The sequence below is a fragment of the Chiloscyllium plagiosum genome, unplaced genomic scaffold (assembly GCF_037043375.1).
Source record: "Chiloscyllium plagiosum isolate Xiang-an unplaced genomic scaffold, Cpla_swu_hap1 HiC_scaffold_42, whole genome shotgun sequence".
NCBI classification, from domain to species: Eukaryota; Metazoa; Chordata; class Chondrichthyes; order Orectolobiformes; family Hemiscylliidae; genus Chiloscyllium; species Chiloscyllium plagiosum.
The window spans coordinates 17113532-17141030 of record NW_028270180.1 but is presented as its reverse complement, the minus strand read 5'-3'; the positions used below and the strand labels follow the sequence as shown (position 1 = coordinate 17141030).

Sequence of the window (27499 nt, the reverse complement as noted above, 5' to 3'; positions counted from 1 at the left end):
TCACCTGGATTCACTAATGCTCTTTAGGGAAGGAAATTTGCCACCCTTGCCTGTCTGGTCTACATGGGACTCCAGATTCTCCGCAATATTGAGACTCCTTGGGATAATCACATGGCTAATGAATGCTGGGCTGGCCAATGACTTCACTGTCCCATGAACTCATCCCTTTTTTTAAAAAAAAAAGCGTGAGATTGAGAGGCATTCCTGAATCTGGATCCTCCAAACAGTTTGTAATGTAAAGACTGACCTTTGTAACCTGTAAGTCGTTGCAGAGATGCAATAAACTGCATCCTGCTTACTTGCCAAGACTACTTGTTAGATCAGAAGGGGATGCCTTCACACACACCTAAATAACACTTCAATACACAAGGCACCTTTTTACCTGTTAAAGTTGCTATATACAGAGGTAACGTTCAAATAGTTCTGTGGTGATCACTTATTGTTTGCTTTCTTCGTTCATTGGATGAGGGAGTCACTGGCTAGGCTAGCATTTATTGCCCATCCCTAATTGGCCAGAGGGTGGTTAAAGGTCAACCACATTGCTGTGGGTCTGGAGTCACATAGGCCAGACCAGGAAAGGATGGCAGTTTCCATCCCTAACGGGCATTAGTGAACCCAGTTGGGGTTTTTCCAACAATCGACAATGGATTATGGTTGTTGGACTCTTAATTCCAGATTTTTGTTGAATTCCGGTTCCACCGTCTGCTGTGGTGAGATTTGAAGCTGGGACTCCAGAATATGATCTGAGTCTCTGGATTAACAAACCAGCGATAATACCACTAGGCCATCGCCTCCCCATGTTTGTGAACTAATCATCTTGGGCCAGAGCTCCAATTAAAAATACTTGGGGGGGTTAATCCCACGTTCAGCTGTATTTCACTGCAATCACTTTTTAAATAATACCTAGGAATATTTTTGCTTCAAAATCCCTTGAATTGCATTCTGGATTTAATCTAGTTGCATCTCGTCACTGAAGGTGAGGAGTAGAAATCTGTAAGTTAACACAGTCAATGCTTTAAATCGTTCTTTTGACCTGTTTCTATAGAGAATGACTGAATAATGTATTAAAATTTGGAATATGTCCTTGTTTTGAGGGGCTTTCATTTGGCGATTTTAATAGCAATTAGCAATGTTGGATTGCTCAACATTATAAAATTTGTGGCTGTCGTTTTCAATGGCAAGGAATATACACTCCATCTCGAAGTTCGAAAGCACTTTTTTTATTGTAGGAATTTGATTCTTTTTCCACGTTGAATGCAAAGCAACTATTGCATTTCGTATGGACTGCAGTGGTACAGGAAGGCAGCTCCCCTTCTATAGGGCAACTAGGGGAGAGCAATAAGTACTGGTTCAGCCAGTGACATCCACACCCCTTGGGTGAATAAAGACATCTACTGGCTGACCTTTTGGGCTCATGTTTCCAAGTAGTGCACTGGCAGTTTTGCACTGTAATATTGGCAAAGATTGTGTGCAAATGATTTTGGTGCCAACCTTGCCCTATTTTGCCTTTAGTGCCACCAGCCACTGCTCTATAGCACTTTAGAATTGCTAGGGACAAAGACTGACAAAAAACATCAGGAAACACTGTTGCCCTGAAGGGAGAAGTTGAGATTCATCCACATTTAAACGCTGGTTACTTTGCCTTCACCTATGCAAGTGGAAATGTTTTTTTTAAAATGCTTTGAACTGGAGGAAGTAAGGGACTTTATTTTCTAAGTCATCTGATGGAGTGATGCTCCGAAAGCTAGTGCTTCCAATTAAACCTGTTGGACTATAACCTGGTTTTGTGATTTTTAACTTTGTACACCCCAGTCCAACACCAGCGTCTCCAAATCAGAAGTAATGTTGGCAGTGTTCAGGTCAGCTACCTCGCTGTTCTAACTTTTCCGTTTAATTTCTGACTTCAAGCTTCTGCATTGTTTTGGTTTGTCTTTTTTTAAACATCCATCTAATGGGACAGAGTGTGACTAGCTCATTTTATTTTCTGACCAGGATAAGCTCTATTGAAGACAGCAAGTTTCACATTGACAGTCTAAATTGAGTCTTCCTTGCTCCAGTATCTGACTCCAATATCAAATTCTGCAAACTGATTGATTGCTAAAGTAGCTAGGATCCAGTAAGTGAGGCAAAACGTGTACTGAGCAAATTGCAGCATTGTGTTCTGAAACCTAATTTGCTCTTTCTAAATTTCTAGAAGTGGTGCTTGATTCTGAGTAAGACTGCTCAATCTCCGAACAACAGAGGATGTTATCATTTCTTTGCACAGGCCGGTGCTAACTTTCTATCCAACAGAAATCTCCGGTTTGTTCAGAGAACGGAGTTGCTGTTTGGGACAGCACCTGTTTGCTGCTGTGAAACACTGTTTCTTTGTATAAGTCTGTCACGAGTCTTAAAACATTGCTTATTTATAATTTTGAAGTAATGGTCCACTTTCCTTCTGGATTCTTTCTATTGCAAAAAAGATCAGTCAAATTGACGTAAAATCTACTGAAGGGGCTGTACAAGAAATTGGAACTTGTTAAATGAGCAGTTATTTTCTGAACCAAACAAGACTCCTGTTTCACCCTCTTGGTGTCCTATGATGGACTACTCCTAATTAGGAGGAAGCATCGAGTTGGTACAAATTGCTAACAATCTTGCTTTACAGCCTTTAAGGTACAGAGCCAGTAAAGCAGCTAAGGGATGTATCCAAGCGCTGGTTTTATTCTGGTAGAAATACTGGGTCAAAACCCCTCCATTTTGATAAATGCGCCAACTTGCATAAAGGTCTTGTGTGACCCAAATGACTGACAATGAAGGATTTAAATACCAGAGCAGGGACATCTTGCCTCAAGGGGCCTCTGAGATGACACCTGGTGTGCAGTCTTGATGTCTTTTATCTGAGGAAGGATATTCTGATTCTTGGAGGGAGTGCAGCCATGTTTTACGAGACTGATTCGCAAGATGGCAGGACTGAGCTATGAAGAGACTAAGTCAGTTAAGACTGTTCACTGGCGTTTACAATGTTGGGGATCTCAAACCTGTAAAGTTCCAGCAGGACTAGACAGGGGTTCTCATTGACTGGAGAGTCTGGAGCTAGGCATCGCAGTCTAAGGATGTCAACAATTTTGAACAGATGTCGAGAAACTTCTTCCAGAGCCTTTGGAATTATCAGCCAACAGTTGAGGTCAAAACAGAGAATTCAATGAGAGGTATAGTTTTTCCAGAGCTAAAGGGATTAATGGGTATGGGGTGAAAGCAGGAACAGGGCTCTGAGCTGGATGTTCGGTGCATGATATCACAAGGTGGAGCAGGCTTGAAGGTCTGAGTGACCTCCTATTTCTACATCTGAATCCTTCCCTAATCAGATGTGCAAGAGCAGCTATTTTTTCCTTTGAGTTTGAAATGTGAAAATCCTAGCCTTGCAAACTAGCTACATCAGGCTGCTTGATTTAAATTAAGTTCCATTGCATTGAACACTTTTAAAAACATAGTATTTTCCCGATTCTTCAGTTTCTGGAATAACCTTGTCCTGGCCATAAACAGCAAAAGGTCTTTTTTGTGATTTGCTACAACAACACTATCTCTAATTCATGAAAACAATCCATTGTTTTGTACCAGAAATGGAATCTCACTTAATATTTCTCAATGGAAAAGTACATCTGTCTTTTGGAAATATTGATCAAGAATAATTTGCTATAATAGATTTTTCATTTGAAGAAACCGCAAGCACTACTGTAACTTAGTCAATGATTTGCTCTATTTTGATTTGTTTAATTGCATTTTTGAAATCGTGCCTGGCTTCAAGTGAATGCGAACATATCATCAGCTGATGAATTTTTCTGGTTTTAATGTGCACACAAAAGCTTAACCTGGCTGCCAAATGAAGTGTTTAAAATTGAATCATTCCTAGTTTAGGGACATTGGAACTTCTTAGTTCTAGAAATGAGGAGGCCCTTGGCCCTCAAGTCTGCTCCATCTGTCAATAGGATTATGGCTGATCTGATTATTCCTCATGTCCCCTCTTTCCAGCTTTTTCCTAGAATTCTTGGTTCCCTGACTGATCAAGTATCTATCCATCTCAGCCCTAAATGTACATGAGGGCTCTGCCCCTACCACTTTCTGCAGAGAGAAGTTTCAAAGGCAGTCGCTTCTCCAAAGAAATTCCTTCCCATCTCTGTCTTAAATTGGCTCCTCTTTAATTTTGAAACTGTACCCTCTGGTTCTGGACTCTATCCCATGAAGGAAAACACCCTCTCAGTATTTACCCTGTCAATGCCTCATGAATTCTATTCTAAACTCCACAGAAGAGTCCGAACATGTTAGCTTTAGCTCATAGTCTCTCCCATACCTAGTGAACCTTCTCTGACCTGCCTCCAATTGAATAATATCATAAATTTTAAAATAAAAAGGGCCAAAACTGTTCGCAGTACTCCCAGATGTCCGTCACTGAGCCAAGAATGTCAACATTTTTCAGTATGTTTGTGACATTCCTGCTCTTAGTGATTTTTTTTTTGCTTATAAAATATTTATACACTACTCTTGGCCCTACAGTGATGCTTCAGTGTAAAAGTAGGTTCTTCAAATTCCGGCCTTTGAACCTTACAACTCCCAGGCAAGATGACTGCTGTGGCTAAGTCAATTCGCTTCTGAATCTGGACCTAATCTTGCAGCCTTGATGCATTTAAATTGCTTGCTATTGTCAGGGCATCAATGTATTTTTCTCTCTGGAATGCTAGAACTAGAATTGATCCAAGTGCCTCCTGGCCACCACTTGTTTAAATTGGTGGACTGAATTGAAATTGAAGCATAAAAGCCAACTTGTAGTTGATTAAACTATAGTAACATGCCTGAGGTTGAATTGATTTAGCTGAACTGCTGTTACCAAATGAGCCAGGCAAGCAATCTACAAACACAAATCTGTTTCTACTGCAAGGTTGTTAACTAATTACTTAGTTGACTGACTAGCACATGTTCAGTAACTAGTGTTGGATTGGTTTTTAAGTTGTGCTGTCATCTTCTCTCTTTGATTCTGGATGATTATTCACCCTGCAGTATTTTTCTGGCAAATTTGGATTCGTGCTGAAGTTGTGCCTGTGAAGTGTCAATCTCTCCGACCACTGTGACTTCATATCATTATAACTGTCTGTTCTGCTCTAACACAGTTGTGTTCTCATGCAATCCTGTTATAAGAAAATTGTGCAATGGCAGCACATTGTAAACTAATGGGGCCAGAATTGCATTATAACCAATACGTACGTGCTTTAAAGTTCACGTGTTGAGAACCACGTCCCCAGTTTGTCAAAGTTTAGTGGATTTGCATTCACAAAATGTGCATTATATAGCAGAATGACCTGTACCTGTCATCAAACTCCAATGGTGGTTCTCCAAGTCTTGCCCCTACGCTGTTCATGCCAGGTAGGGTGTAACAGTGCAGATAATCAATGCTGATCCACTGTCATAGCAGTGATCTGGGAAGGGCTGAAGTTAAGATGGCTTCCTTGGAGTACTGTACTGTGCCAACTTATGGTTCGCAAAGTTCCTCTCCTTGTCCATCTTAACCACCTTGCTTAGGCTCCATTATTTTGAGGGTAAAAGTGACAATGAGCTCTAAATTGCAACCTGAGCAGTGAACAACTTGAGCATGATCAATGAGATAAAAGGTAATCGTGGTTCAAAGATTGGTGTAGGAGAAACTGGTTCAAGTTCATGGGACGTTCCCACTAGGACTGGGGGAGGAGGGGGATGTTCTGATGGGATGGGCTGCACCTGAGTTATGCTGGGGCCAGAGTTCGGTGAACTGTAGAGCTTTAAACTAAATAATAGGGGGAGGGGCTTCAGGTGCAGGGAACAAGTTACCGAGTTTGATAGCTCTTGAAACTGAGCCAGTGTTAAGACAGATTCTTAACTTCTGCCATAGTCTAAGTTCAGGGACAACTGAGAAGGGGAGAAGTCAAAGCAGGATTGAGGGTGTTGTACCTAAAATGCATGCAATATGTGAAACAAGGTAAATGAGCTTGTGGCACAGATTTCAATTGGAAAATATGATGTTGTGGGTATCAGAGATATGGCTGCAAAGGGATCAAGGCTGGGAACTAGGTATCCATGGATACGTGTCCTATCAAAAGGGTAGGCTGATGGGTAGAGAGGCCAGGATTGCCTTATTTATAGGTAGTGGGATTAAATCCATATCGAGAAGTGATGTAGAGTTGGAAGGCATAGAAGCTGTGTGTGGGTGGAGTGGGCTGGGGACGGGACGGGGAGGAAAACTCCCCGATGGGTGTTCTGTACATGCCTCTGAGCAGTAATCACGGTGTGGGAAAGAAAATAAATCAGTTAGAAAAGGCATGCCAAGAAAGGTACTATTCCAATAATCCTGGGGGTCTTCGATACCTAGATACACTACGCATTGGATTTTCCCCCAGTGTATCTCAAGGAATTTCTGGCTTGTCATCAAGATAGGTTTTTGTGGTTGAGCCAGCTAGGCAATGAATGCACATCAAATCCAGAACAATGAGGCAGACTTATGGAGCTTAGTGAAGGAACCCCGAAGGGGGCAGTGACCCCAACATATAACTCGCTCCACAGTTTGACGGAGAAGCTGGATTCAGGTGTAACAGTATTACAGTTGTGTAAAAAAAAAAAGTGAGGGAGGAGCTGGTTAGTCTGTACAGCTCATTGCTGCAGCAAGCTGTGGAGCCAAGTCAGAGTGTATTTAAGACTGAGCTTATTGATTAGTAGGGGGATCAAGGGTTATGGGGACAAGGCATATCAGCCATGTTCAAATATTGGAGTACACTCAATGGGCTGAATGGCCTATTTTTATTCCTGTCTTGTTGTTATGATCTGAAATTGCTCTTTCTGCTGCAAAAGAGGAGCTGAGGCCTGGGGGAGATCAACCAGGATCTGACCACATGGCAGAATGGGATCGTGGGGCTGAATGGCCTCCATCTCCTGGTTCTTAGGAAATTTTTCTTATGGGCTCTGCTTTATTTGCCAACATTTGATTGGGCTATCGTTTCTTCAAATGGGAAATATTAGAACCTAGATCCCACAGAATATTATAGGTAAGTTTTCAAAGTGGTAGAAATGCTGGAGTCAAGGAAGAGGTGGTGGAGAAAGAAACTGTTCTGTTCTAAATTGGCTGACCTTTCACCAGAACACACTTTTTGGCATCTTTGACTAGAAATATTTAACTCTGTTCACTCCCCGCAGATGCAGTTACACTTGTACTTTCTGGTTTGAATTGCCAATTTTTGGTGCCTTCAGTATGTGGCTTTTGTATTATGGGTATTTGCTCTCAATGTCACATGTACCTTTCATTGCTACCCATAAGGCATTTCTTTCAAGGACTTTTTTTACTGCAGACTCTTGAAGGTTTGCCTTCAAGGTCTTAAGCATGTTGGGTAGGAGGCGCAGGGTAATCCTTTCAATAAACAAATAGAAATAGCTGCAGCAACTCAGCAGGTCTGGCGCTATCTTGTTTTGAAATCTGATTCACATAAAGGATCTTGCTTTAAAATGGCTGTTTGGGGACTCTTGTAGTGCAGTGGTTAGCTGGCCTAGAAGAGCTGGGATCAAACCTTACCCGCTCTAGAGGTGAGTTGCAGCATTTCTGAACAGGATGTTAACGGAATTAAAGTGACTGTTCAGGGTGGCATCAGAAGTGCTTGTTGGAAATCTAACCACTCTAGTTTTTGAAGACTGGTGAGTTAAATTAACATCTTCCGTGCAAAACATCGGAGGTACAGATTGAAAGGCACGTCACCATTGAAATAATGATCTCCTTCTATGGGGTTTGGTTGCTAAACAAATACAGATCCTTTTTGGCTTCATATCCTTATGACTGCAGTTAGCTTGTACCCTACCCAGAATAATTGACACTGCCAGTAAATTAATGTGAGAATTTCCAAATTATACTGTTCAGCAACTTTGTAAACCATGTCCAGCACTTGCATGTTAACATAGTCCATGACTGGGCTTGGTTTGATTCATAGTGGCGAGTATACAATTGAACAAAATGGTCTAAACCCCGGTGCAAATATTCATTTATTTTTAAAACCACACAACAAAGCAATTAGCACCAAAGAATAACAATCCAGCAGTATTCTTTCAATGATTAATGTTCACAAATCTCTCCAGTGAAGTCATCAGTTGTCTGATTTGTTAATTGTGTAATGGCTGTTTCGAGCAGTCTGGGAATTTGGAAAAGATTTTCTCACGTCTTGACCAGCTAATGTTGCCAAATGTCACAAGCCTTTGTATTGACTACATCCTCCTTCCATTCCCACTTTATAGACGATATTGAAAGCATCGCACTTGCTAAAATACTAAAGGGGATGGTGGTATTAATAGAAATCCTTGTCTGCAGAAAGGGACGTCATTAAGAGGAGTGAAGAAGCAGTGTTTAATTATTTGTAAAGCTTTTGATGGCCTGTGGGTGTTTCTACAGTAAAGTTGGGTAGTAGGAGAAGTTCTGCTTAAATAGAGAGCCAGTAGAAGAACTAAGAAACAAACCTGATTTGATCCATAGATGTTTGGGACCAACCCCTCCTCAATATATTTTACTGTAGCCTAGACCCAATGTTACCTTATTTTAAAGGGAAATGTGAAGTGCCTGTTCCTGATGTGATGCAACTGGTCAAACTACTTGATGTTAAGCAAACACAATTTATGTAAAAACTGTAGTTAAAATGCAACCAAAACAAAAGAATTTAGAATAACTAGCTATTGGAAAACTAAACAGAATAGTACAGTACCTGTTACTAATTAGCTGTTCCAATACAGTAACATCCCATAAACACTCCCCTTTGGGGTAAAGTCAAACTCTGACACAGGTTTTCTCATAGTTTTCCAATTCAGGAGGGAAAAATCATTCCGAGAGCATAGCAGTCAGGAAACATTCGCTGAAGCTTCCAAATCTTTGAGACCCCAAAGTCTTCTGTTTGAATCCTAACCTAAAAAGTGTTTTTAAAAAACTAGAAAGCCTGGTGAGAGCTGGCCCCACCCAGACTGCTTCCAGTGTTCCAAATTAGAGAAGCTTTGGGGGTTTTTAATTTCTTTACTTAGACAGCTCTCTGCCTCTGCCTTACAACCTCTCTCCAAAACAAAGGGCAAAATAACATCTTAAAGTGACAGCAAATAAATATTGGGCACCTAGGCAATAAGACAATTGGTACTCACAAGTGGTAGAATGTTCTTCTATTTTATCTAATTTTCCAGGTTTGAATCCTTTGGTTGTGTAAAATCCCTTTCTTTTGGTGAGATCTCCTAAACTTTCAAGATACCTTTTAAGACCTGGCTTGCCTTGACCATGTATCTTAAAGTAAGCCCCCAACTGAACATAGGACAATTTGTTTGGGGAGCTAGATGGCTACAAAAAAAAGCAAAGTCTAATTATTTAGAATGGGGAATGTTGAGCCACAAGATTGCTTGGATCATGTCACTGTCTGCATAACTATTTTGGAAATATGGAATTTGGCAGTAACATTGACAATTGTTCATCTACATAAAATTGTTTTAATTGGTGTAAAGGAAGATTTGACAAAAAGTGCAGGAAGACTAATTGGATGAGTGCCCAACCAACAGATCAAACTAGAGCTCTGTAATTGCGAATGGTGATGGATACTTTTGAAAAACCAGACCAAGAGGGTCATTAACCTCACCATCTTACTGTACAGCCCACTACAAGTGCAAAAGGTGAGGTTGAAGCCTTTATAAATATTTTGTGCCGTGTGGGGTTCGGATGATTTGTCTTCAGTCTGTCTCTCTCTAGCTAGTGTTTGATTTTCAGGACATATATGGTTGAGCCCATGATCCTCAAAGCCTTGTTATGCCTAAATGAAATGCTGAAGACTTGCGCTCGAGAGCTAACTGTGCTAGTAAGCTGGGCAAGTATAGCTAGAATCTAATATTGCAAAATTGCCCGTTCTAAATAATGGGAAATAAACAGATTTCCCCCTACCACCATGAAAGATAAACTGTAGATTTGCCTGCAAGCTGCACACTGTCCTGATTTGGTGCAGCAACATTGGCCTCTTCAGTATCTCGGTCAGAGTTTTGGAAATCCCTCTTAATAGCAATATGGGGTCCCTAATGCAGGGCCTTCAGTTCAGGCAGGCTCACTGCACCACTTTGTGAGGGCTATTAAGGGTGGACAAGAAATGGTGCTCTTATCAGCAATGCCCATGGAGTTTTTGTTTTGTTTTATGCTTGTTTTTGTTTGTATTCAGCTAGCACCATTTGGCTGTATGCTGACCAAAGGCAGTAGCATTCTGACCGTGTTTGCTTGGTTTGCATCTCCTGGGCTTGGAGCAATCAGCCGACTATGTAGTCAATAGGGAAAGAGTCACTGCCAGTAGAACAGTCAGCAGGGATTGATGTCATTTTGACATGCTGTTTTCCTAATCCTGAATATTATTGACAGTAAAGTTAAAGCCACATGTCTGAGCTTTGGGTACCTACACACACACACTCACACCTAGAAAAAGGAATGGGAGTTTGATCAAAATGGAAGAGCTGACCCATGTGAGCTCCTGGATGGTTTGAGCAAGGCCTTCAGCCTGTCAGCAGGAGACTGTCCACTGGTCCTAGGGGTAAAGTCATGGTCTTCCCTTCTGCTTAAATTCAGCTGGATTTTCAAGTCTTGCTCTGTAAAGGTCACTGTGAGCTGCTGTCTTAGTCCATTATGTGGTATGCCTATAATGCTGTCCAAAGGAAGTTTGAGAAGCCATCACTTTGGTCAAGTTTTGATTCATTTTGCCAAATAATTGGAACAAGTGAATGGCCACTGAGCAAACTGGTGTTTGTCCTGTCTTAAAGAACATTTGTTCACTTCAGGAGATATTAAAAGGACTTGCCTTAACTCCGTAATCTTTGGTTTTATGTCTCTATGGGTTCTTCTGTTCTGGTTGGTGTTAGGACATTACTTCCTGAGATCCTAACCATGTGCAAAGCTCTTACACTGGCTTAGCTCTTTTTTCACTTTTCTCCATCCCATCAATGAAATAATCTGTAGATGGGATGTAAAACAGTATCTTTTTCCTTGCACTGTTCAATCATCCTATGATCTTTGGTATGAACTGTTTGTACTGCACACCTTTTCACTTAAGTGCGTGACAATAATACATCAAGTTAAGTAATGATTCTGGACTAACTTCTCCAGTTGGGGAGAGAGAGCAAGATGCAAGTCATTTGCTCTGACAAAGATGTGAACTGGAGTTGACTTGTTAGCTGGTTGCTGGTATAATTTTTCAGGGTAAGCCAGTTGAAGCCTGCCTATACCTAGATTAGGGTGCTGTCAACCTGTGGTTTTCTGTTACTGTAACTTGCTGTACTGTTTCTGATGGACAACCACACAGATGATTTGGATAAATTCCACTGCCATAAATTATTGTTCCTGGTCTGCATTATTGACGTCACATAGGGAAGAGACCTGATTTCTCTTAAACTGTTTATTGCATAGTATTTAATAGCTAGTTACATGAATGACTTGAGAAATTTTTAGACTTGCTTGAGAGTAGTGACATTAAGCTTAGCAGATAACTGGTGCTTGCAACTGGGAGCTAACTCCTCCCAGGAATAGTCTTAAAGATCCCTCTAGCCTGATATAATTTTGTCAGCTAACCCTTTTTAGTTACTAGCTTATAGAAATATAATGGTTTGAAAATCTTCATTGACATGCACAAACAGTACAGCTTAATGTACTCCACTGAATGTGAATGGGGCACATTGCAGATTCTCTCTAGTCCCATAGTATCTGTGGAGGATACTTTGGGTGAGTGACCTGGGATATGCTTTAATTGGATCAGTGTTAAATATCTCCCTGTCTGCAGATGCAAACTCTCATTTTCTCATGTCTGACAGTGTTTTTCTTCCGTCTCCTTCAGCGTTTCTGTTCTTTAGAGAAAGCTAGAGGGTGAGGGAGTGGGAAGAATAATTGTATGTAAGCAGGGGGAGGTTGCACAAACTGCAATTTCACTTCCTAAAATTACATGGAAAACCTATTTTACTTGCAACTTCTGGTTTTAAATAAATGTAACTTTGACAGATGGGACTTCAAACCTCTATTATTGCACCTATCAGGAAAAGGGTTGACTTTCGTCTTCAGGTTTTGCAGTTCCATGTGAAAGCCAGGTTATAACTAGCAGAGCGCAAAGACCAGTTGATTTTTGATTTCAACTCACTGAAAGCTAGAAGCCGTTTAACACACGAAACTAATCTGCATGTAATTTGCATTTTAAATTTCCAGCATAAGTTACCTGACGCACTTTGTTTCCTCATTTTTATTTCCAGCCAGTTGGCTTTGTTACATTTGACTGCAGAGTGGGAGCAGAAGCAGCGAAGAATGCATTAAATGTAAGTATTATACAGCATGTAACTGCATCCCTTTTAATGGGTGCATTCACAATTCAAGAAGGAAAAGACTAATTTATTTCTTCATGCTTTCCATTTTTTTTGGAGTACTGCTGGCAAACAAATTAATTTGCCTGGCTTCTCACAAGAAGTAAAATGGTAACCTCCCTCCAGTGTTATTAGAATGTCTTGAGGTTTTTGTTAAAATCTTCTGCTATAAGATGTTGGTGCAGATGCAGGCCATTCAGCACATCTCATTTCTCTTTTCTTCCCATCCTCTTTTTTTTTAGTAAACTTCTTTTTTGTTTCAATCAGTGTCTTGATGTTCTAACACCCATGGAGGGGGTGGGGCTTGAACCCTGGCTTTGACCATATCTGTACAACTCCTTAAGGGCATACAGAGGAATCCCTATTGTGTGAAGGACACGGGCAGGGAATATTTCGATCAATTAATCGAATTCCAGATAATCAAATGTCGGATAACATAGTTTAGTCAAACATTCGGATCTTGAAATTTCACTGGATAATCGAGGTTGCAGTGTACTCTATACTGATGGGATGTTTACATAGGAATTGGAAGCGGGTGTAGGCACTTCAGTCTCTCGAGCCCACTCCCTCATTTAACATCTTATCCTGGTCTGAACTCCACTCCCCTGTCTGCTTCCCATAGGTCTTTGTTCCTTCAGTGTAAATGTTCGGTTTTGTTGTGATCCGGACTGACCAGTGCAAACCTAAGTGCTGTTGCCTAGGGACTTGGTGTAGCCTCTAGCAGGTGTTGAATTGAGCAGATTGTCGTGTTCGGCCCCTGCTCACATTAGTCTTTTGACTGAGGCTGACATATTGGCAGTGGAAGTTGAAGGATGACTTCCTCCAGGCCCTCCTGGCTGCTGCCCAGGATCTGTGTGGTGAATAGATTGCAGTGCAGACTGTTGCTGAATTTCCCTGTAACTTCCCTGGAACAATCTCCCCAGTGAGTGTCACTTGTCGAAAATTTAACTGCTGTGTTTGCACTTCGAAATATCCAGTTGATGTGATGATCTTTGTGGGAAGATCATACAGCGCAAGAGGCTAATGGACAAGTTCTCAGATTAGTTATCCTCCTATCCTTTTTACAAAGCCCAAATCCCAACAAATATTTATCCAATTTTCTTTTATTGAATCTGTTTTGATCCTTTTTAGGTGATCTGTTCGTGTACAGACCATGACTTGCAGCATTGATCTTTTTCTTTCTCTCTCTCATTTGGTCATTTCTGATTCTTTAAATTTATATTCATCTGGGCTGCCATCCAATGCACTGGAAACAGCTTGTACTTTTTTACATTACATTACATTACATTACAGTGTGGAAACAGGCCCTTCGGCCCAAGAAGTCCACACCGACCCGCCAAAGCGCAACCCACCCAGACCCATTCCCCCACATTTATCCCTTCACTTAACACTACAGGCAATTTACCATGGCCAATTCACCTGACCTGCACACTTTTGGACTGTGGGAGGAAACCGGAGCACCCGGAGGAAACCCACGCAGACACTGGGAGAATGTGCAAACTCCACACAGTCACCTGAGGCGGGAATTGAACCCCGGTCTCTGGCGCTGTGAGGCTGCAGTGCTTGGCGCTGTGCCACCGTGCCGCCCACGCCGTACTCTTGCTATCCAAATTCTTTGTAACCTTTTTGAACACCTACCATTCTAATGAGTGATTTCAACTTCTATCATTTTTTCCACATTGACAGAAGTTCTTCATACCTGGTATCATTTCTAGTAAATCTCCTCTGTACCTTCCCCCAGACTGTGATATTCTTTTTGATCTGGGAGTTTTGAGACACCTTTGTTTGAGTCCTATTTATTTCAAGCAGTAGTTGCCATTTGTTCTCAACTGAGTTTTTAGGCTTAAAGACCTGGGACGATTCTTATTGTAGCATTTTATTGGTCTTGACCCCATGTCCCATGTTCTTGTCTCTGCCCTCCTGGATCCTGGAAATCACCTGGTAGACTCACTTATCTTCCTCTGCAGCAAGACAGGCAGCACACAGATTCGTAGAGAGGTACAGCGTAGAAACAGACCCTTTAGTCCAACTCAACCATGTGACCAGATATCCTAAATTAACCTAGTTCCATTTGCCAGCATTTGGGCCATATCCCTTGAAGCCCCCCTCATTCATGTACCCATTGAGATGCCTTTTTAAATATCCTCGGCACCTCATTCCATACGCACACCACCCTCTGTGTGAAAAGATTGCCCCTTTTGGGTTCCTTTTAAATCTTTTCCCCTTCACCTTAAACCTATGCCCTCTCTAGGTTGGGACTCCCACAAACCAGGGGCAAAGACCTTGTATGTTAACTCTTTCCACGCCCCTCGTGATTTTATAAACCTCTCTAAGGCCATCCCTCTGCCTCCGACATTCCAGCCTGTTCAGCCTCTCCCTGTAGCTCAGACCCTCCGACCCTGGCAACACCCTTGTAAATCTTTTCTGAACCCTTTTCAAGTTTCACGGTATCTCTTCAATAGAAGGGAGACCGGAATTGCACACAGTATTCCAAAAGTGGCCTAACCAATTTCCTGTACAGCCGCAACATGACTTCCCAACTCCTGTACTCAATGCACTGACCAATAAAGGCAAGCATCCCGAACTCCTTCACTATCCTATCTATCTGCTAGTCCACTTTCAAGGAGCTATGAGCCTGCACTCCAAGGTCTCTATTCAGCAACCGCCCCTAGGACCTTACTATTGTGCATCAGTCCTGCCTTGATTTGCCTTTGCAAAATGCAGCACCTCACCATTTACCTAAATTCAACTCCATCTGCCACTCCTCAGTCCATTGGCCCATCTAATTAAGATCCTGTTGTACTCTGAAGTAATCTTCTTTGTCGACTATACTGCTGGTCACAGGCCTCCAATCTGAAAAGCAACACTCCACCACCACCATCTTCTACTTTCAAGCCAGTTCTGTATCCAAGTGGCTAGTTCTCCCTCCATTCCATGTGACCTAACCTTGCTAACCAGTCTCCCATGGGGAACCTTGTCAAATGCCTTACTGAAGTCCATATAGATCACCTCCACTGCTCTGACTTCTTCAATCCTCTGTTATCACTTCAAAAATCTGCGCAGTTTCCTTTCAGGTCCAGAGATACTTACTTACTTTTGGGTGCTCCTCCAAGCCAATTATTGTACAAGTCCCTTTTTTAGAAATGGGATGGCATTGCTTTAGTTAGACTTTCAAACTGATTTCTTGCTTCCCTACCCTACCCTACCCTACCCTACCCCTCCCCTCTCAGGAATGAACAAAGCACAATTCTCTTTACATTGACTTTTGATCTTGTTCCTGTGGAGAGACACTGATAATAGGCATGTCCAGTTCCATTCTTCTCTGCTCCTGTCATAACTTGGAATGTTTTGTTGTGTTAAGTGTTTTACATAACTACGAGGTCAGATTTTGAATGAAGGAAGTACCATTTTAGATATTGTCAGTGATTCCGACCTGTTAACCTATGGCCCATTTTAAAAAAGAATATGAAGCACAAAGTGCTCAGGTTCTTGCATGCTAAATTGTGGCTGAGTCTGAACATATCACTGGCATCTAGCCTCTATCCTTGGTATGAGATGCTTGCCATTTTTGCCTTGGCACTTTACAGAAATCAATATGGAGTTTAACTTCAGGACATTACCTCTGATATTCCATTGGAACTCTCACCCTGGCTATCCTGTTTGTCTTTTTGACCCTGCTCTCAGCAGAGCAGATACATTTTCTCCTTTTCCATGTCCTAGCATTTGCACCTATTTTAAGTCTCTCTCTGTCCTTTTACCACCATTAGCACTCACTTTGTCTTTTGCTTTGGGAGCCCTCCATCTGTTTCAATTTTCCCTGGGCCTTTCCAGAGAAGAGTCTTAGCCCCTCCATTTTCTTTCCCCACAGATATTGACAGATTTTCTTACCTTGCCCTAGGGTGTTTTATTTAAAAATCTGTTTTCCTTGATTTTTTTAAATTGTGGCAATGCAGAATTTTTCTTGAATGTATCTTTTGTCCAGCCTTTAGTGTAGGTGAACCCCTCATTTGATCATGACCAGCAACTATTTTCATTTGCCACATGGGTAGACAACTCTGTTGTGCTTGGGGTCTACCGGTGTTGTTTTCAGAACCTTGTAATGTATTCTCAAGACTCCTTGTTGCTGCAGAAGTGGGTATTGATAGTGCAAAGTGTTGCACAAGAGTCCCTAAGCAAATGTAGACTGACAACTGAACAAGGAGTACCAATGTAACAGTGTGGCTAAGTGGGAAACTCAAATGAGAAGCAGTGTTCGTTGAATCCCTACAGTGTGGAAATAGGCCATTTACCCAACAAGTCCACACTGACCCTCAGTATCCCGTCAGACCCATTCCCCTACTTGTCCACACTTACCCCTGACTAATGCACCTAACTTACACATCCCTGAACACTACATGCAATTTAGCATGGTCAATACCTGACCTGTACATCTTTAGATTGTGAGAGGAAACCCATGCAGGCACAAGCAGTCACTTGAGGCTGGAATCGAACCCAGGTCCCTGGCAGCAGTGTTAACCACTGAGCACTGCCAGTGTTCTATTTGTTACTGTTCAATGTACATATAGCTTCTGCCATTGGATTCAATGCAAAGTGGGAATTGTTAACACAACACAACTCAAACTTTTTAAGTCTGTGCGCAGCTTTCAAGTGGCGTTACAATCATCAATATAATCATTTTCTAACTTCCTTTGGAAGGAGTACCTGTTTGTTTACTGAGCACATCTGGATATTATGTCAGCCAAGGGCTTTCTGAATACAATTGCCAATTTGCTAAGAATCAACCTGTTACTTTGCTTGGCTCTTGACCTATATCAGGTTGCTATTCCAACCTCCCCCTCACTTGAGTGCTTCACTGGAATGCAACGTTTGTTTTGATTTTTGACCTCTGGATGGGAACTAAAGGCTAATGAAAGGAATCATGTGCATCGTTCTTGTGGCCAACTTTCCTGAAACTTCAGAGTTGTAGGTTGTTTGAGCTGCTTTTCTCTGCGCTAATCCCAAAGCAGTCAGTCAGCTGTGAAGGGTTTAGTGCAACATGCATCTAGCAAATCATTTTTCAGTGTGCTGTCATTTTAGGCATCCTCTCAAATCAGTTTGTTTTCCTGGTATGTCTCTGCACACCATAATGTTATAAGGTTGCATGCACACATTGCTACAATATTTTGACTTAGATCAGAAGTGATCTCTGATCTCATGCCACCAGCATTATAGGTCTTTCTAAGTGGTCATCTTGATATCTTCACATCTGATTGAATGCCTCCAGGCACGATGGGGATGAAGAACAAACTGCTTGCAACCATCGATGTCGAAACCATTTCACCAGGAAAGGCTGGACAAGCAAGAAATTTAGCCAGCATCCTGTCCTATTAGGATCTACAATCGCAGCCTGTAGTGTATTTTAGGTGGTAGAAGGCAATTCTTTGACCAGACTCTGTTTCAAGAGGGTGGTAATTTGCTTGCTTGAATTACAAGTTTTATTTGAATTTGCTCTGTCCATTTTCTTTTTTTTTTTTTTTTACAGAATGTTGACTTGAGAATATCGCCTAAGTTGTAGGAATAGTCCATTTTGGATGCTTTTGATTGACGTCTTCCTTCAGAAGCATTTTAAAAATGTGCTCAGTTGCAAATCGGTTTTGCTTAATGTAACTCTGCTGTTGGTATAAATGGAGTGGGACCTCCCTTTTATTGATATTGATAAAACTGGCCTTCAGTTGTTGGCATATCCCACTGGTTTGAGGTTTAGCTCTGAACCAAATGTGGTACATAACTTCCTAATCCTCCTCATAATCTATTTAACCTCCTGTTTTAATACCTTTTTTAGAATGTGCTGTCTGAAATGTTGTGGGTAACATTCAATGTTTTTTGAAAAAAAATAATGTTCTATGGTAATGTTTGATCTTGGAGGGAAAAAAATCCCTTTTGTCTTTGACAGACACACGTGTCTAATTTTACAACTCCTGATGTGGATTTGAATTCTCAAGCTTTTTGAGTACAGTTCCTTCACCAGGTGAAGATGCGCAGCTCTGGAAACCTGAGATTTCAAATAAACCTGCCTGACTATAACCTGTGACTTCTGACTCGATCCACCCCAGTCCCACACCGGCACCTCCACATCATAGATTTGAACTGTCAAACTCCAAAAGTTCAAAGTTGCTATTGGGTTTGGAGGCTTAATGAAGTTGATGAGTTGAGACGCTGTGCTTGTTCCCGTTCCTGTAGGGCATTCGGTTTGATCCTGAAAATCCTCAAACTCTCCGGTTGGAATTTGCAAAGGCAAACACGAAGATGGCTAAAAGCAAACTGATGGCGACACCTAACCCCACAAATATGCACCCTGCCTTGGGAGCACACTTCATAGCACGGGACCCCTGTAAGTACATTGTTTTGATTCTTGCCTCAAGGTGACTCTTCAGGCTATGTTTGAAATACTTGCATTGATCTTAACAAGGACATAAACCATGAGGACTGCTTCCAGCATTACAGAGAGCAACTTGTGTGGCATTAATTGGAGTAATGCGTTGCATCGATATTTGTGTCATGGCGGGGAAATTTTAAGGAGCGTTCATCTTTGTTTCCACCCTTTTAGGTCCCCACTGCTGTGTCCCTCCACCACGCTTCCTCCAGCCGCTAGGATGGGATGCTGATCACGGATTTCTCCAAGGCCCGTCAGTACCACCCCACATGTGGCCGAGAGGTGGGCTTCTGTTGTGGTGGACTGGGTGCTCTATCAGTTTAAAACTCCCTCCTCCAACCCCTATTCCCTCGTGGCCCACCCACCTCACCCTCGCCAAAACCTCTATTCTGTCTGAAGGTGGCACACTTTGCTCGAACACTCTATATCCTCTAGAATAGCTTGAAGTGTTGAAATTTCCCAGTGGTCAAGTGACCAACTCAAACCAGTCCTTGAATGGAAACCTCTTTGTTACAGCACATGTCGTTTTTAGGCATTATTCCTGTTCATTCCATGTCGCTTGAATGTACAGTATGGAAACAGACCTATTGGTCCAACGCCTCTTTGCCAACCAGATATCCTAAACTGATCTAATCCTATTTGCCAGCATATCTCCCCTCATTCCTTCCTATTCATGTACCCATCCAGATGCCTTTTAAATGCTGTAATTGTACCAGCCTCTACCACTTCCTCTGGCAGCCCATTCCATACAAGCACCACCCTCTGCATGAAAAGGTTGTCCCTTAGGTCCTTTTTTAAATCTTGCCCCTCTAGCTTTGGGCTCCCCTACCCTGGGCAAAAAGACCTTGCTTGTTCACCCTATCTGTGCCCTTCATGATTTTATAAACCTCTATAAGGTCACCCCTCAACTTCCAACATTCCAGGGAAATAGCCCCAGCCCATTTGGCCCCTCTCTATGGTTCAAACACTCCAACACTGGCAGCACCCTTAAATCTTTTCTGCCCCCTTTTCAAGTTTCACAACATCTTTCCCATAGCAGGGAGGCCAGAATTGAACGCAGTATTCCAACAGTGGCCTAACTAATGTCCTGTTCAGCTGCAACATGACCTCCCAGCTCCTATACTCAATGCACTGATCAAGAAAGGCAAGTTTGCCAAATGCAGTCTTCACTACCTTGTCTGCCTGTGACTCTACTTGCAAGGAATTATGAACCTGCACTCCAAGTCTTTATTTGACAGCACTCCCCAGGACCTTTACCATGAAGTGTATAAGTCCTACCCTGTTTTGCCTTCCTAAAATGCATTTATCTAAATTAAACTCCATCTGCCACTCCTCTGCCCATTGGCCCATCTGATCAAGATTCAGTTGCATTTTGAGGTAGCCTCCTTTGCTGTCCTCTCCACCTCTCAGTTTTGGTATCATCTGCAAACCTACTATACTTCAAACATTCAGTACTAGCAACATGTGAACTCTATCTCTACTTGACAGATTGTTTCTTGGATAGTTGAAGCATTAGTTTTATGATCCATATTACAGGAATGGCAAACTGTACTGCTATCATCACATGCAATAATGATTTATTTCCCAAGCCTCTGCCAGAAAGCATGCCGTTAGTCACCAATTCCCTCGTACCTTGTCCAAAGTGTTGCTGAACCCAAACAATGTTGACAGTATGACGGGGGAGAATTGTACACGGTGCCAAGTGCCCGACCAACTTGATTTTCTGAAGTGATTAGGACCAAAGGCTTGAATTTTTGTCTGAAAAATACTTCTCATGGAGAGGATGCTTTTAACCATGCAAACAGCACTTCAATCCCAGGGCCTCTTGGTATGTGGATTATTGCTAACTGGTGATCTTGGGTGCTTCCAGCAGTTCTGTGCTTTCTTTTGAGTAAGTCTCTAATTGCTCATTAGATTAAAGCAGCAAGACTGATGTTAAAACTCAAGAGTTTTTAACCCATCAATAAAAAGATCCAACTTTGCACTTTATATGGATAACTTTATATGTTTCTGCTGTCTGCCAAAGAACCAGGGGCTAATCACCCTGGAACTGATCCTCTGTGAGGGAAGTGTTCCAGTGGAGTTGCATTTTGTGGTGGCCATAATTGTCAGCATTTATGACCTGCAGTGTCACCTGACTCTTGATCTATCAAACAGGAAGAGCTCTCTTTCCTCCCCCCAGGCCTAATGTGTGATTGCTCTTGTACTTCCTAGATTTGAGGTAATCAGCATCCCTGATAGGAAAACACATTCCTCCCCATCGTCCCTCAAATGTGGATTCTATTTTGCATTTGTTTAGAATGTTTGTTGGATTACACTCCAATCGTGAGAAGTCAAATGCAGTCTTGACTGAGCCAACAGTCTGATTTTTAGAAGTGCTGGGAGGAAATCAAAGACCAGCTTTGTCACCCTTTTTTGATTTGGATTCGTCAATAGGTTATTAATTCTGATTATAAGCAGCAAGTTTTGCTTTGTATTGGATTTCCGAGGCAAAGCATCTTTGCCGATGCACTTGAACATCAAGGCAGTACGGTTAATGTGATTTGTTTTGCACCCGTATTGTACTAGATCTCAATGTAGTGCAGCCAAGTTGCTGATTCTCCGCCTTGCTGCCCAGCCCCCCCCCCCCCCCCCCCCCCCCCGACCACATCCCTCATGGCCTGACCCTTGACAGAGAGGCATTGGACTGTCAGTGACTCAGTGGGTGAGACACCTAGGGCTGCCTTACAGAGGTGCTTAATCAATGGATTCACTTTGGGCTGCGTGATTGAAGTTTTTTTTAAGGGTGAAGCCATTACGCAAGACTGTGACATTGTTGGCGGTGACCCATGAGGCCGTTCCTGCAGTTTGTGGCAACAAATGCAGTCCCTCTGAAGGGATGAGTAATCCGTTCAGTCCCCCCAGTGTATTCTGCCATTCCATTAGACCATGACCAATCTCTCAGTCTCAACATACCCACTTATAGGATGATGTGTTAGCCATCCTTCCGGTGATGGTCTGTAGTACTTGATCAAGCCAGGAAACCGATCGTAGTCCCAGCCATAGCTGTCCATTGACACAGCTGCCCTTCTGAAGGGCCTTTAGGACTGAGAACCTCTTTTTCTGGAGAAGCCACGTCTGAGACTGGCACCCCCAACCAATGGGGAGCCTATTGCTATTCTGCCTAGAAACCAGTCCCTAATTTGGCTTCATCAAAATTGCATCAAGCCCCAGACTTTGGCAGCACAGTGGCTAGCACCGTAGCCTCTTGGTGCCAGGGACCTGGGTTCAATATCACCCTCTGGTGACTCTGCAAACTCCCCACACACATTCTCCCTGTGTCTGCATGGGTTTCCTTTGGATGCTCTGGTTTTTTTTCCATAATCCAAATAAATGCAGATTAGGTGGATTAGCAATGCTAAATTGCCCATAGTGTCCAGGGATATGCAGGTTAGGTGGGCTAGCCATGAGAAAATACAGGGTTACAAGGGTTGGGTCACAGGCTGTGTTGGGTTGGGGAGCTCTTTGAGGGGTCAGTGCAGACTTGGAGTCAAACGGCCTCTTTCTGCACTGTAAGAATCATCTGTGATTCTATGACTCTGATCTTGACATGCATCAAACAGTCCAGGTCCTGACTCCTGAACAAAAACCACTTGTATTTTTGGTTGCACACACTAGACGACAATTCCTGACATTTTAGGTGAGCTATGGGCATGTAGGAAATTGCAAACCAAGGAACGACTTTTTAAATTGGCACGCTAACAGCCAGTTAGCACTGTTGGCACAAACTCAATATTTGCAAACCTGATATTCCTGTCTCCCACCTGTTGTAGTTAATGAAGGCAACTGACACCAAGATTGTGCTTCATAAACTCTGAATTGATGCTGACTTAGTTATTGAGCACAAATTTGCCTGCTGTCTCTTTAATCTGCAAAATCCCCATTGTGTTAAGCCAGTTCTGAGTAACGTTACACAGATGAGCTGGTAATTTTAAATGTTTCCAATCTGGAATAGGAAATGTTCAGAAATTTTCCAGCAGTTTTTCTAACAGATGAACAGAAAAATGAATGATCTGTGAAAACAAAAGATTGCTGTGAAAACTCTGCAGGTTTGGCAGCATCAGTGGAGAGAAAGTTAATATTTTTGAATCTGGCGATCCTTGCGGAACTCCAAATTCATCTATTGTTTTAATCAGCTTGGCAATGACACTAATGCTTTTGCTTTGAACGTGGGGTTAACTATGAACCAAATGTTGAACAGGGAGAAAGTTCCTGTCCAGGCTGCCTTTTGGTTTTGAGGCTACAGTGGCCTCAGGATATAGGATGTTGCCAGGCTTGGAGGATTTGAGCAAAAGGGAGAGGCAGAATAGGCTGGGGCTGTTTTTTCACTGGAGTGTCTGAGATTGAGGGGTGACCTTAGAAATTTATAAAATAATGAGGGGCATGAATAGGGTGAATAGACAGGTCTCTGCCCTGGGGTGGGGGAGTCCAAAGCTAAAGAGTTGAGGGTGAGGGGGGAAAGATTAAAAAGGGGACCTAAGCTGCAACTTTTCGCACAGTGGTGTGTTATGGAATGAGCTGCCAGAGGAAGTGGTAGAGGCTGGTACAATTGCAGTATTTCATAGACCTCTGATGGGTATATGAATAGGAAGGGTTTAGAGGAATATGGGCTAATTACTGGCAAAAGGACTAGACTAATTTAGGATATCTGGTCAGCATGGATGAGTTGGACTGAAGGGTTTGTCTCCGTGCTGTACATCTCTATGAATGGTTATTGGTAAGATGAACTTTGAAGAAAACTGGAATTAACCTACATTTTTCAACGGTCCAATCACCTGTGAGCATTAGCCTGAACATCTAGCAACACAAAAATGGCTGTTGGATGTATTGAAGCTTTTGCTGTCCCTTGTAGATAATCGTCTCTCCATGTTTAGTTACAAAACATCAGACATCAAAATACTGGAAGCCACTGAGTTCCATCTGGTGGAAACTCAAAACTCTATTGGTTGGCTTTAGGCTGAGACAGTTATGGAGGTGTCCTGTACCTTTTTGAGTTGAATGACTTTGCAAGCATAGTGCTGGAGAATTTACAGTGTATCATTTGGTTGAGCAGCTAGCAGTACTTGGATTGCTATGAGACCACATTCAAATCTGGCCAATCAGTTTAAATTCTGCCCCAAGATACTAAACTCCAATCAAGTTTGGCTTTAATATGATCAAAATACCAAATTCAGTGGAACGATCTGATGCTTTGGGGTATAAATATTAAACAAATTGAACAGTTGGAGGAGAACTGCCAAGCCACCACCACTTGCAGACTGCCCGCAGAATAGCTCTCAAAGGTACCTTTATCTATCAACGACCTGTGAAACAGAAACCCTAAGACAACAAGCTGACAGAAGAAGGTATAAAGAAGATTCGACAGCTGGCCAGTTTTGAAATTTGAATTTTTTTAGTAAATCTTTAATTGGGGGTTTTATTGGACAAGTATTATAGAAGGCACAATGAGAGGTTACAGAAAGGAGTTGTAAATTGTGGTTGATTAATTATTAGACGTTTTTAAAAAAAATTAATTTTTTACTTTAGTGACCTTTTGGGATAGTTCTTTTCCTCAAATTTTAACACGGGTTAAAACATTTATTGCTGGTTTCAATTGGGGTTTTTTCCTCATGTCGCAACACAGTTTATATCTTGGTATATTCTAGGGAGGAGAGACTTGTGTACAAATGTCCTAAATCCTGGTTTCCATTTACTTGTGTGCACAGGTTGTGTTCTTGTCACCTTTCTTTAGTGTTTTGCTATAAACTTCCACACGTCAATGAATAAATCCACAAGTTATCAAGTAAAAAGCAAAGATTAAGAGGGGATGCAAGAGCAAAATGTTTTTCAAATGTTGAGAGTCGTGGAAATCTGGAACTCGCTGCCTGTAAGGATGGTAGAGGCCTAAAATCTCAACACTGAGGAATTCTTTAGATTTCTTCTGTGTTTATTGCCCATCCCTAATTGCCCAGAGGACTGTTGGGGATGGGCACTAAATGCTGGTCCAGCCAGTGACACCCTTGTCCCATGAATGAACTACTTTTTTAAAAAAAAAGTATTAATGTCAAGGCTCCACCACTGGCCCAAAATGGGTTTAGAAGAGTTAGGTGGTGGTTTTTGACTGACTCAAGGGCCGCCCTCTGTGAATCTCTGACCAAGTCAAGTTACCTGTTTGGACTTGAACCCTGTGTTACATCTCTCTGGAGTCTCGATGTACTGTTGACGTTTGTGGCCTTCTTCCCTTCCGAGGTCGACTGGACTAAACCCGCGACTCTGTTCTTGTGTTTCAGACGACCTTGCAGGAACAGCACTGATCCCTGCATCTCCAGAGGCCTGGGCTCCCTATCCACTGTACACAACAGAGCTGACCCCTGCCATTCCACATACTGCGTTCACCTACCCTGCTGCTGCAGCTGCAGCTGCCGCACTTCACGCTCAGGTAACTAACGGTAGCTGTGTCAGCAACCGAGCACTCCCAGCACTTCTCTGCACAGGTCCTGATTTCTTCCTTGGAGTCTGATTTTTAGTTTTGTTTTGTTCTGCCTCCCTCTCCCTCTCTCTCTCTCCCTCTCCCCCCCCCTCTCTCTCTCTCTCCCTCCCCCTCCCCCTCTGTTTGTTTTTGTACCTGAGCAGCCACGGTTTTCTTACTAATACACAGGCCCTAATCCAATCGACTGCCGCATCGCCAATCCTTACTGCCTTGAGACAGATTATTTTGCATGGATCACACACTACTTTCATTTTGGATCTAGGGGACAGTAAATGGTGCTGTAACTAGTCTAGAATGAATTAGACACACCTTGTTTTCAGGGGTCAAAGGCTTGTGGTTGTGCAGGATAACTTCAAGCAAGAATGGATTATTAGACGAATTCAGTAAGTAAAACCGAGATTTTCTTTAAACACTAATGCATTGTATTTAATTGTTTGCTTTTATGTGCAGTGGTGCATTGCTTTAATGGGAGCTGTCTTGAAGATGGTGTTTCTTAAATGGGCTAGGGGGTGAGCTAATTTTAGACCCTTTTTTTTTTTATTCATTAAAGCCTAATGAAAAATGGCTCATTTATGGCAAAAATTCACCAATTTGAACTTTCTACAGAGGTATATATTGTACCTAGACATAGCAGTCATCTATCTCTGAGCAATAAGAATAGAAACATTATTCCCATTTTCTACTTTTTATGCTGGGAAATAATTGCTCTGTTTGGATGCACGGAAGATGAGGTAGGTTTTGTTAACTAACAGATGAAATGTCCTGGTTTGTTGAACTGCAATTAAAACTCAATACCTTTCCTCTTAAGGAATAAGAGTAGGGAAAGAGTATTTCCAAGTTGCATTTTGTAGATTAGATTCTCTACAGTGTGGAAACAGGCCCTTCGGCCCAACGAGTCCACACCAATCCTCCGAAGAGTGCCCCACACAGACTCCTTTCTCTCTGACTAATGCACCTAACAGTATGGGCAATTTAGCATGGCCAATTCACCTGACCTGCACATCTTTGACTATGGGACGAAACCAGAGCACCCGGAGGAAACCCACGCAGACACTGGGAGACTGCGAACTCCACAGAGTCTCCCTAGACTGGGATCGAACCTGGGACCCTGGTGCTGTAAGGCTGCAGTGCTAACCACTGAGCCACCGTGGCACCCCTAATTTCCCACCTGCTTTGGAAAAGCAAAACTATATATACAGTTTTGTTACAGACCATTCTTATTTTACAGCTGTACTTTTGTAAAACTTCTCTGATTAGCTCCAAGATAGAGATACCTCAAGTAGAAATGTTGATGCAGTTTAGCGCAATGGTTTGGACGACTGGTCAAATTGGAATGAATTGACTGCAATCTTTTAGACACCAAAACTGCTCTTAAGTCTGCTGGACCTGCATGTCCTATGGAATGAGCTGAAAATGTGCTGCTGGAAAAGCGCAGCAGGTCAGGCAGCATCCAAGGAGCAGGAGAATCGACGTTTCAGGCATGAGCCCTTCTTCAGGAAACACTTCCTGTCCTATTGGAATGTTAAATTTCAGCCATCTAAGAATTATTCTACTGCACTGCCATTCATTTTTGGTCTGCACACAACAATCTGAAAACAAGCCTAGGGCTAGCCCAGCAAAGGTTCAAATCCCTGAGCACATGGATCTCCATTTGAAAGACGAATGATGCTAGCTGGGAAAGCTTAGCTGTTCAGGCAGCAGAGGAACAGGACCATCTCTGTTTAGAACACACAGCTCTTCTTCAGCTCTTCGTTCCTGATGAAGAAGAGCTTTATGTTCGAAACGTGGACTCTCCTGCTGCCTGAACGGCTGTGCTTTTCCAGCACCACACTGGTCTCTGGTGGACCGAGGTCCGATTGCACCCTCCGACTGTATGGCGTTGGCAAGTTCTCCCTGTGTCTGCGTGGGTTTCCTCCTGGTTTTCTGGTTTCCTTTCTCAGACCAAAGGTTTGCAGGCTAGGTGAATTGGCCATGCTAAATTGTCCAGGCATGTGCAGACTAGCTGAGTTAGCCATGGGAAATGTAGGGTTTCAGGAATACAGTATGGGGTTCAGTTTGGCCAGGCTGCTCTTTGGAGACTAGGGTCAATTGGCCTGCTTCCACATTGCAGGGGTTCTAGGATTCTGTGATGGTCCTTCATTCCATGTTTGAGCCTCTTTCCTTTTGCCTTTGAAAAGGCAGCAGCATACGAAGTATTT

At 42.5% G+C, this 27499-nt stretch overlaps 1 protein-coding gene across 7 annotated transcripts in view; it reads left to right on the top strand.

Moving 5' to 3' along the window:
* The window catches only part of LOC122542628 (RNA-binding protein with multiple splicing 2), a 110428-nt gene that overhangs the window by 52866 nt on the left and 30063 nt on the right, over nucleotides 1-27499 (top strand). For all 7 annotated transcript variants that reach the window (XM_087982032.1, XM_087982030.1, XM_087982033.1 and 4 more), the window contains 3 exons: nucleotides 12274-12336; nucleotides 18601-18751; nucleotides 25102-25250. In XM_087982032.1, the coding sequence (XP_087838158.1) occupies nucleotides 12274-12336; nucleotides 18601-18751; nucleotides 25102-25250 (363 nt within the window). The remainder of the gene's footprint in view (nucleotides 1-12273; nucleotides 12337-18600; nucleotides 18752-25101; nucleotides 25251-27499) is intronic.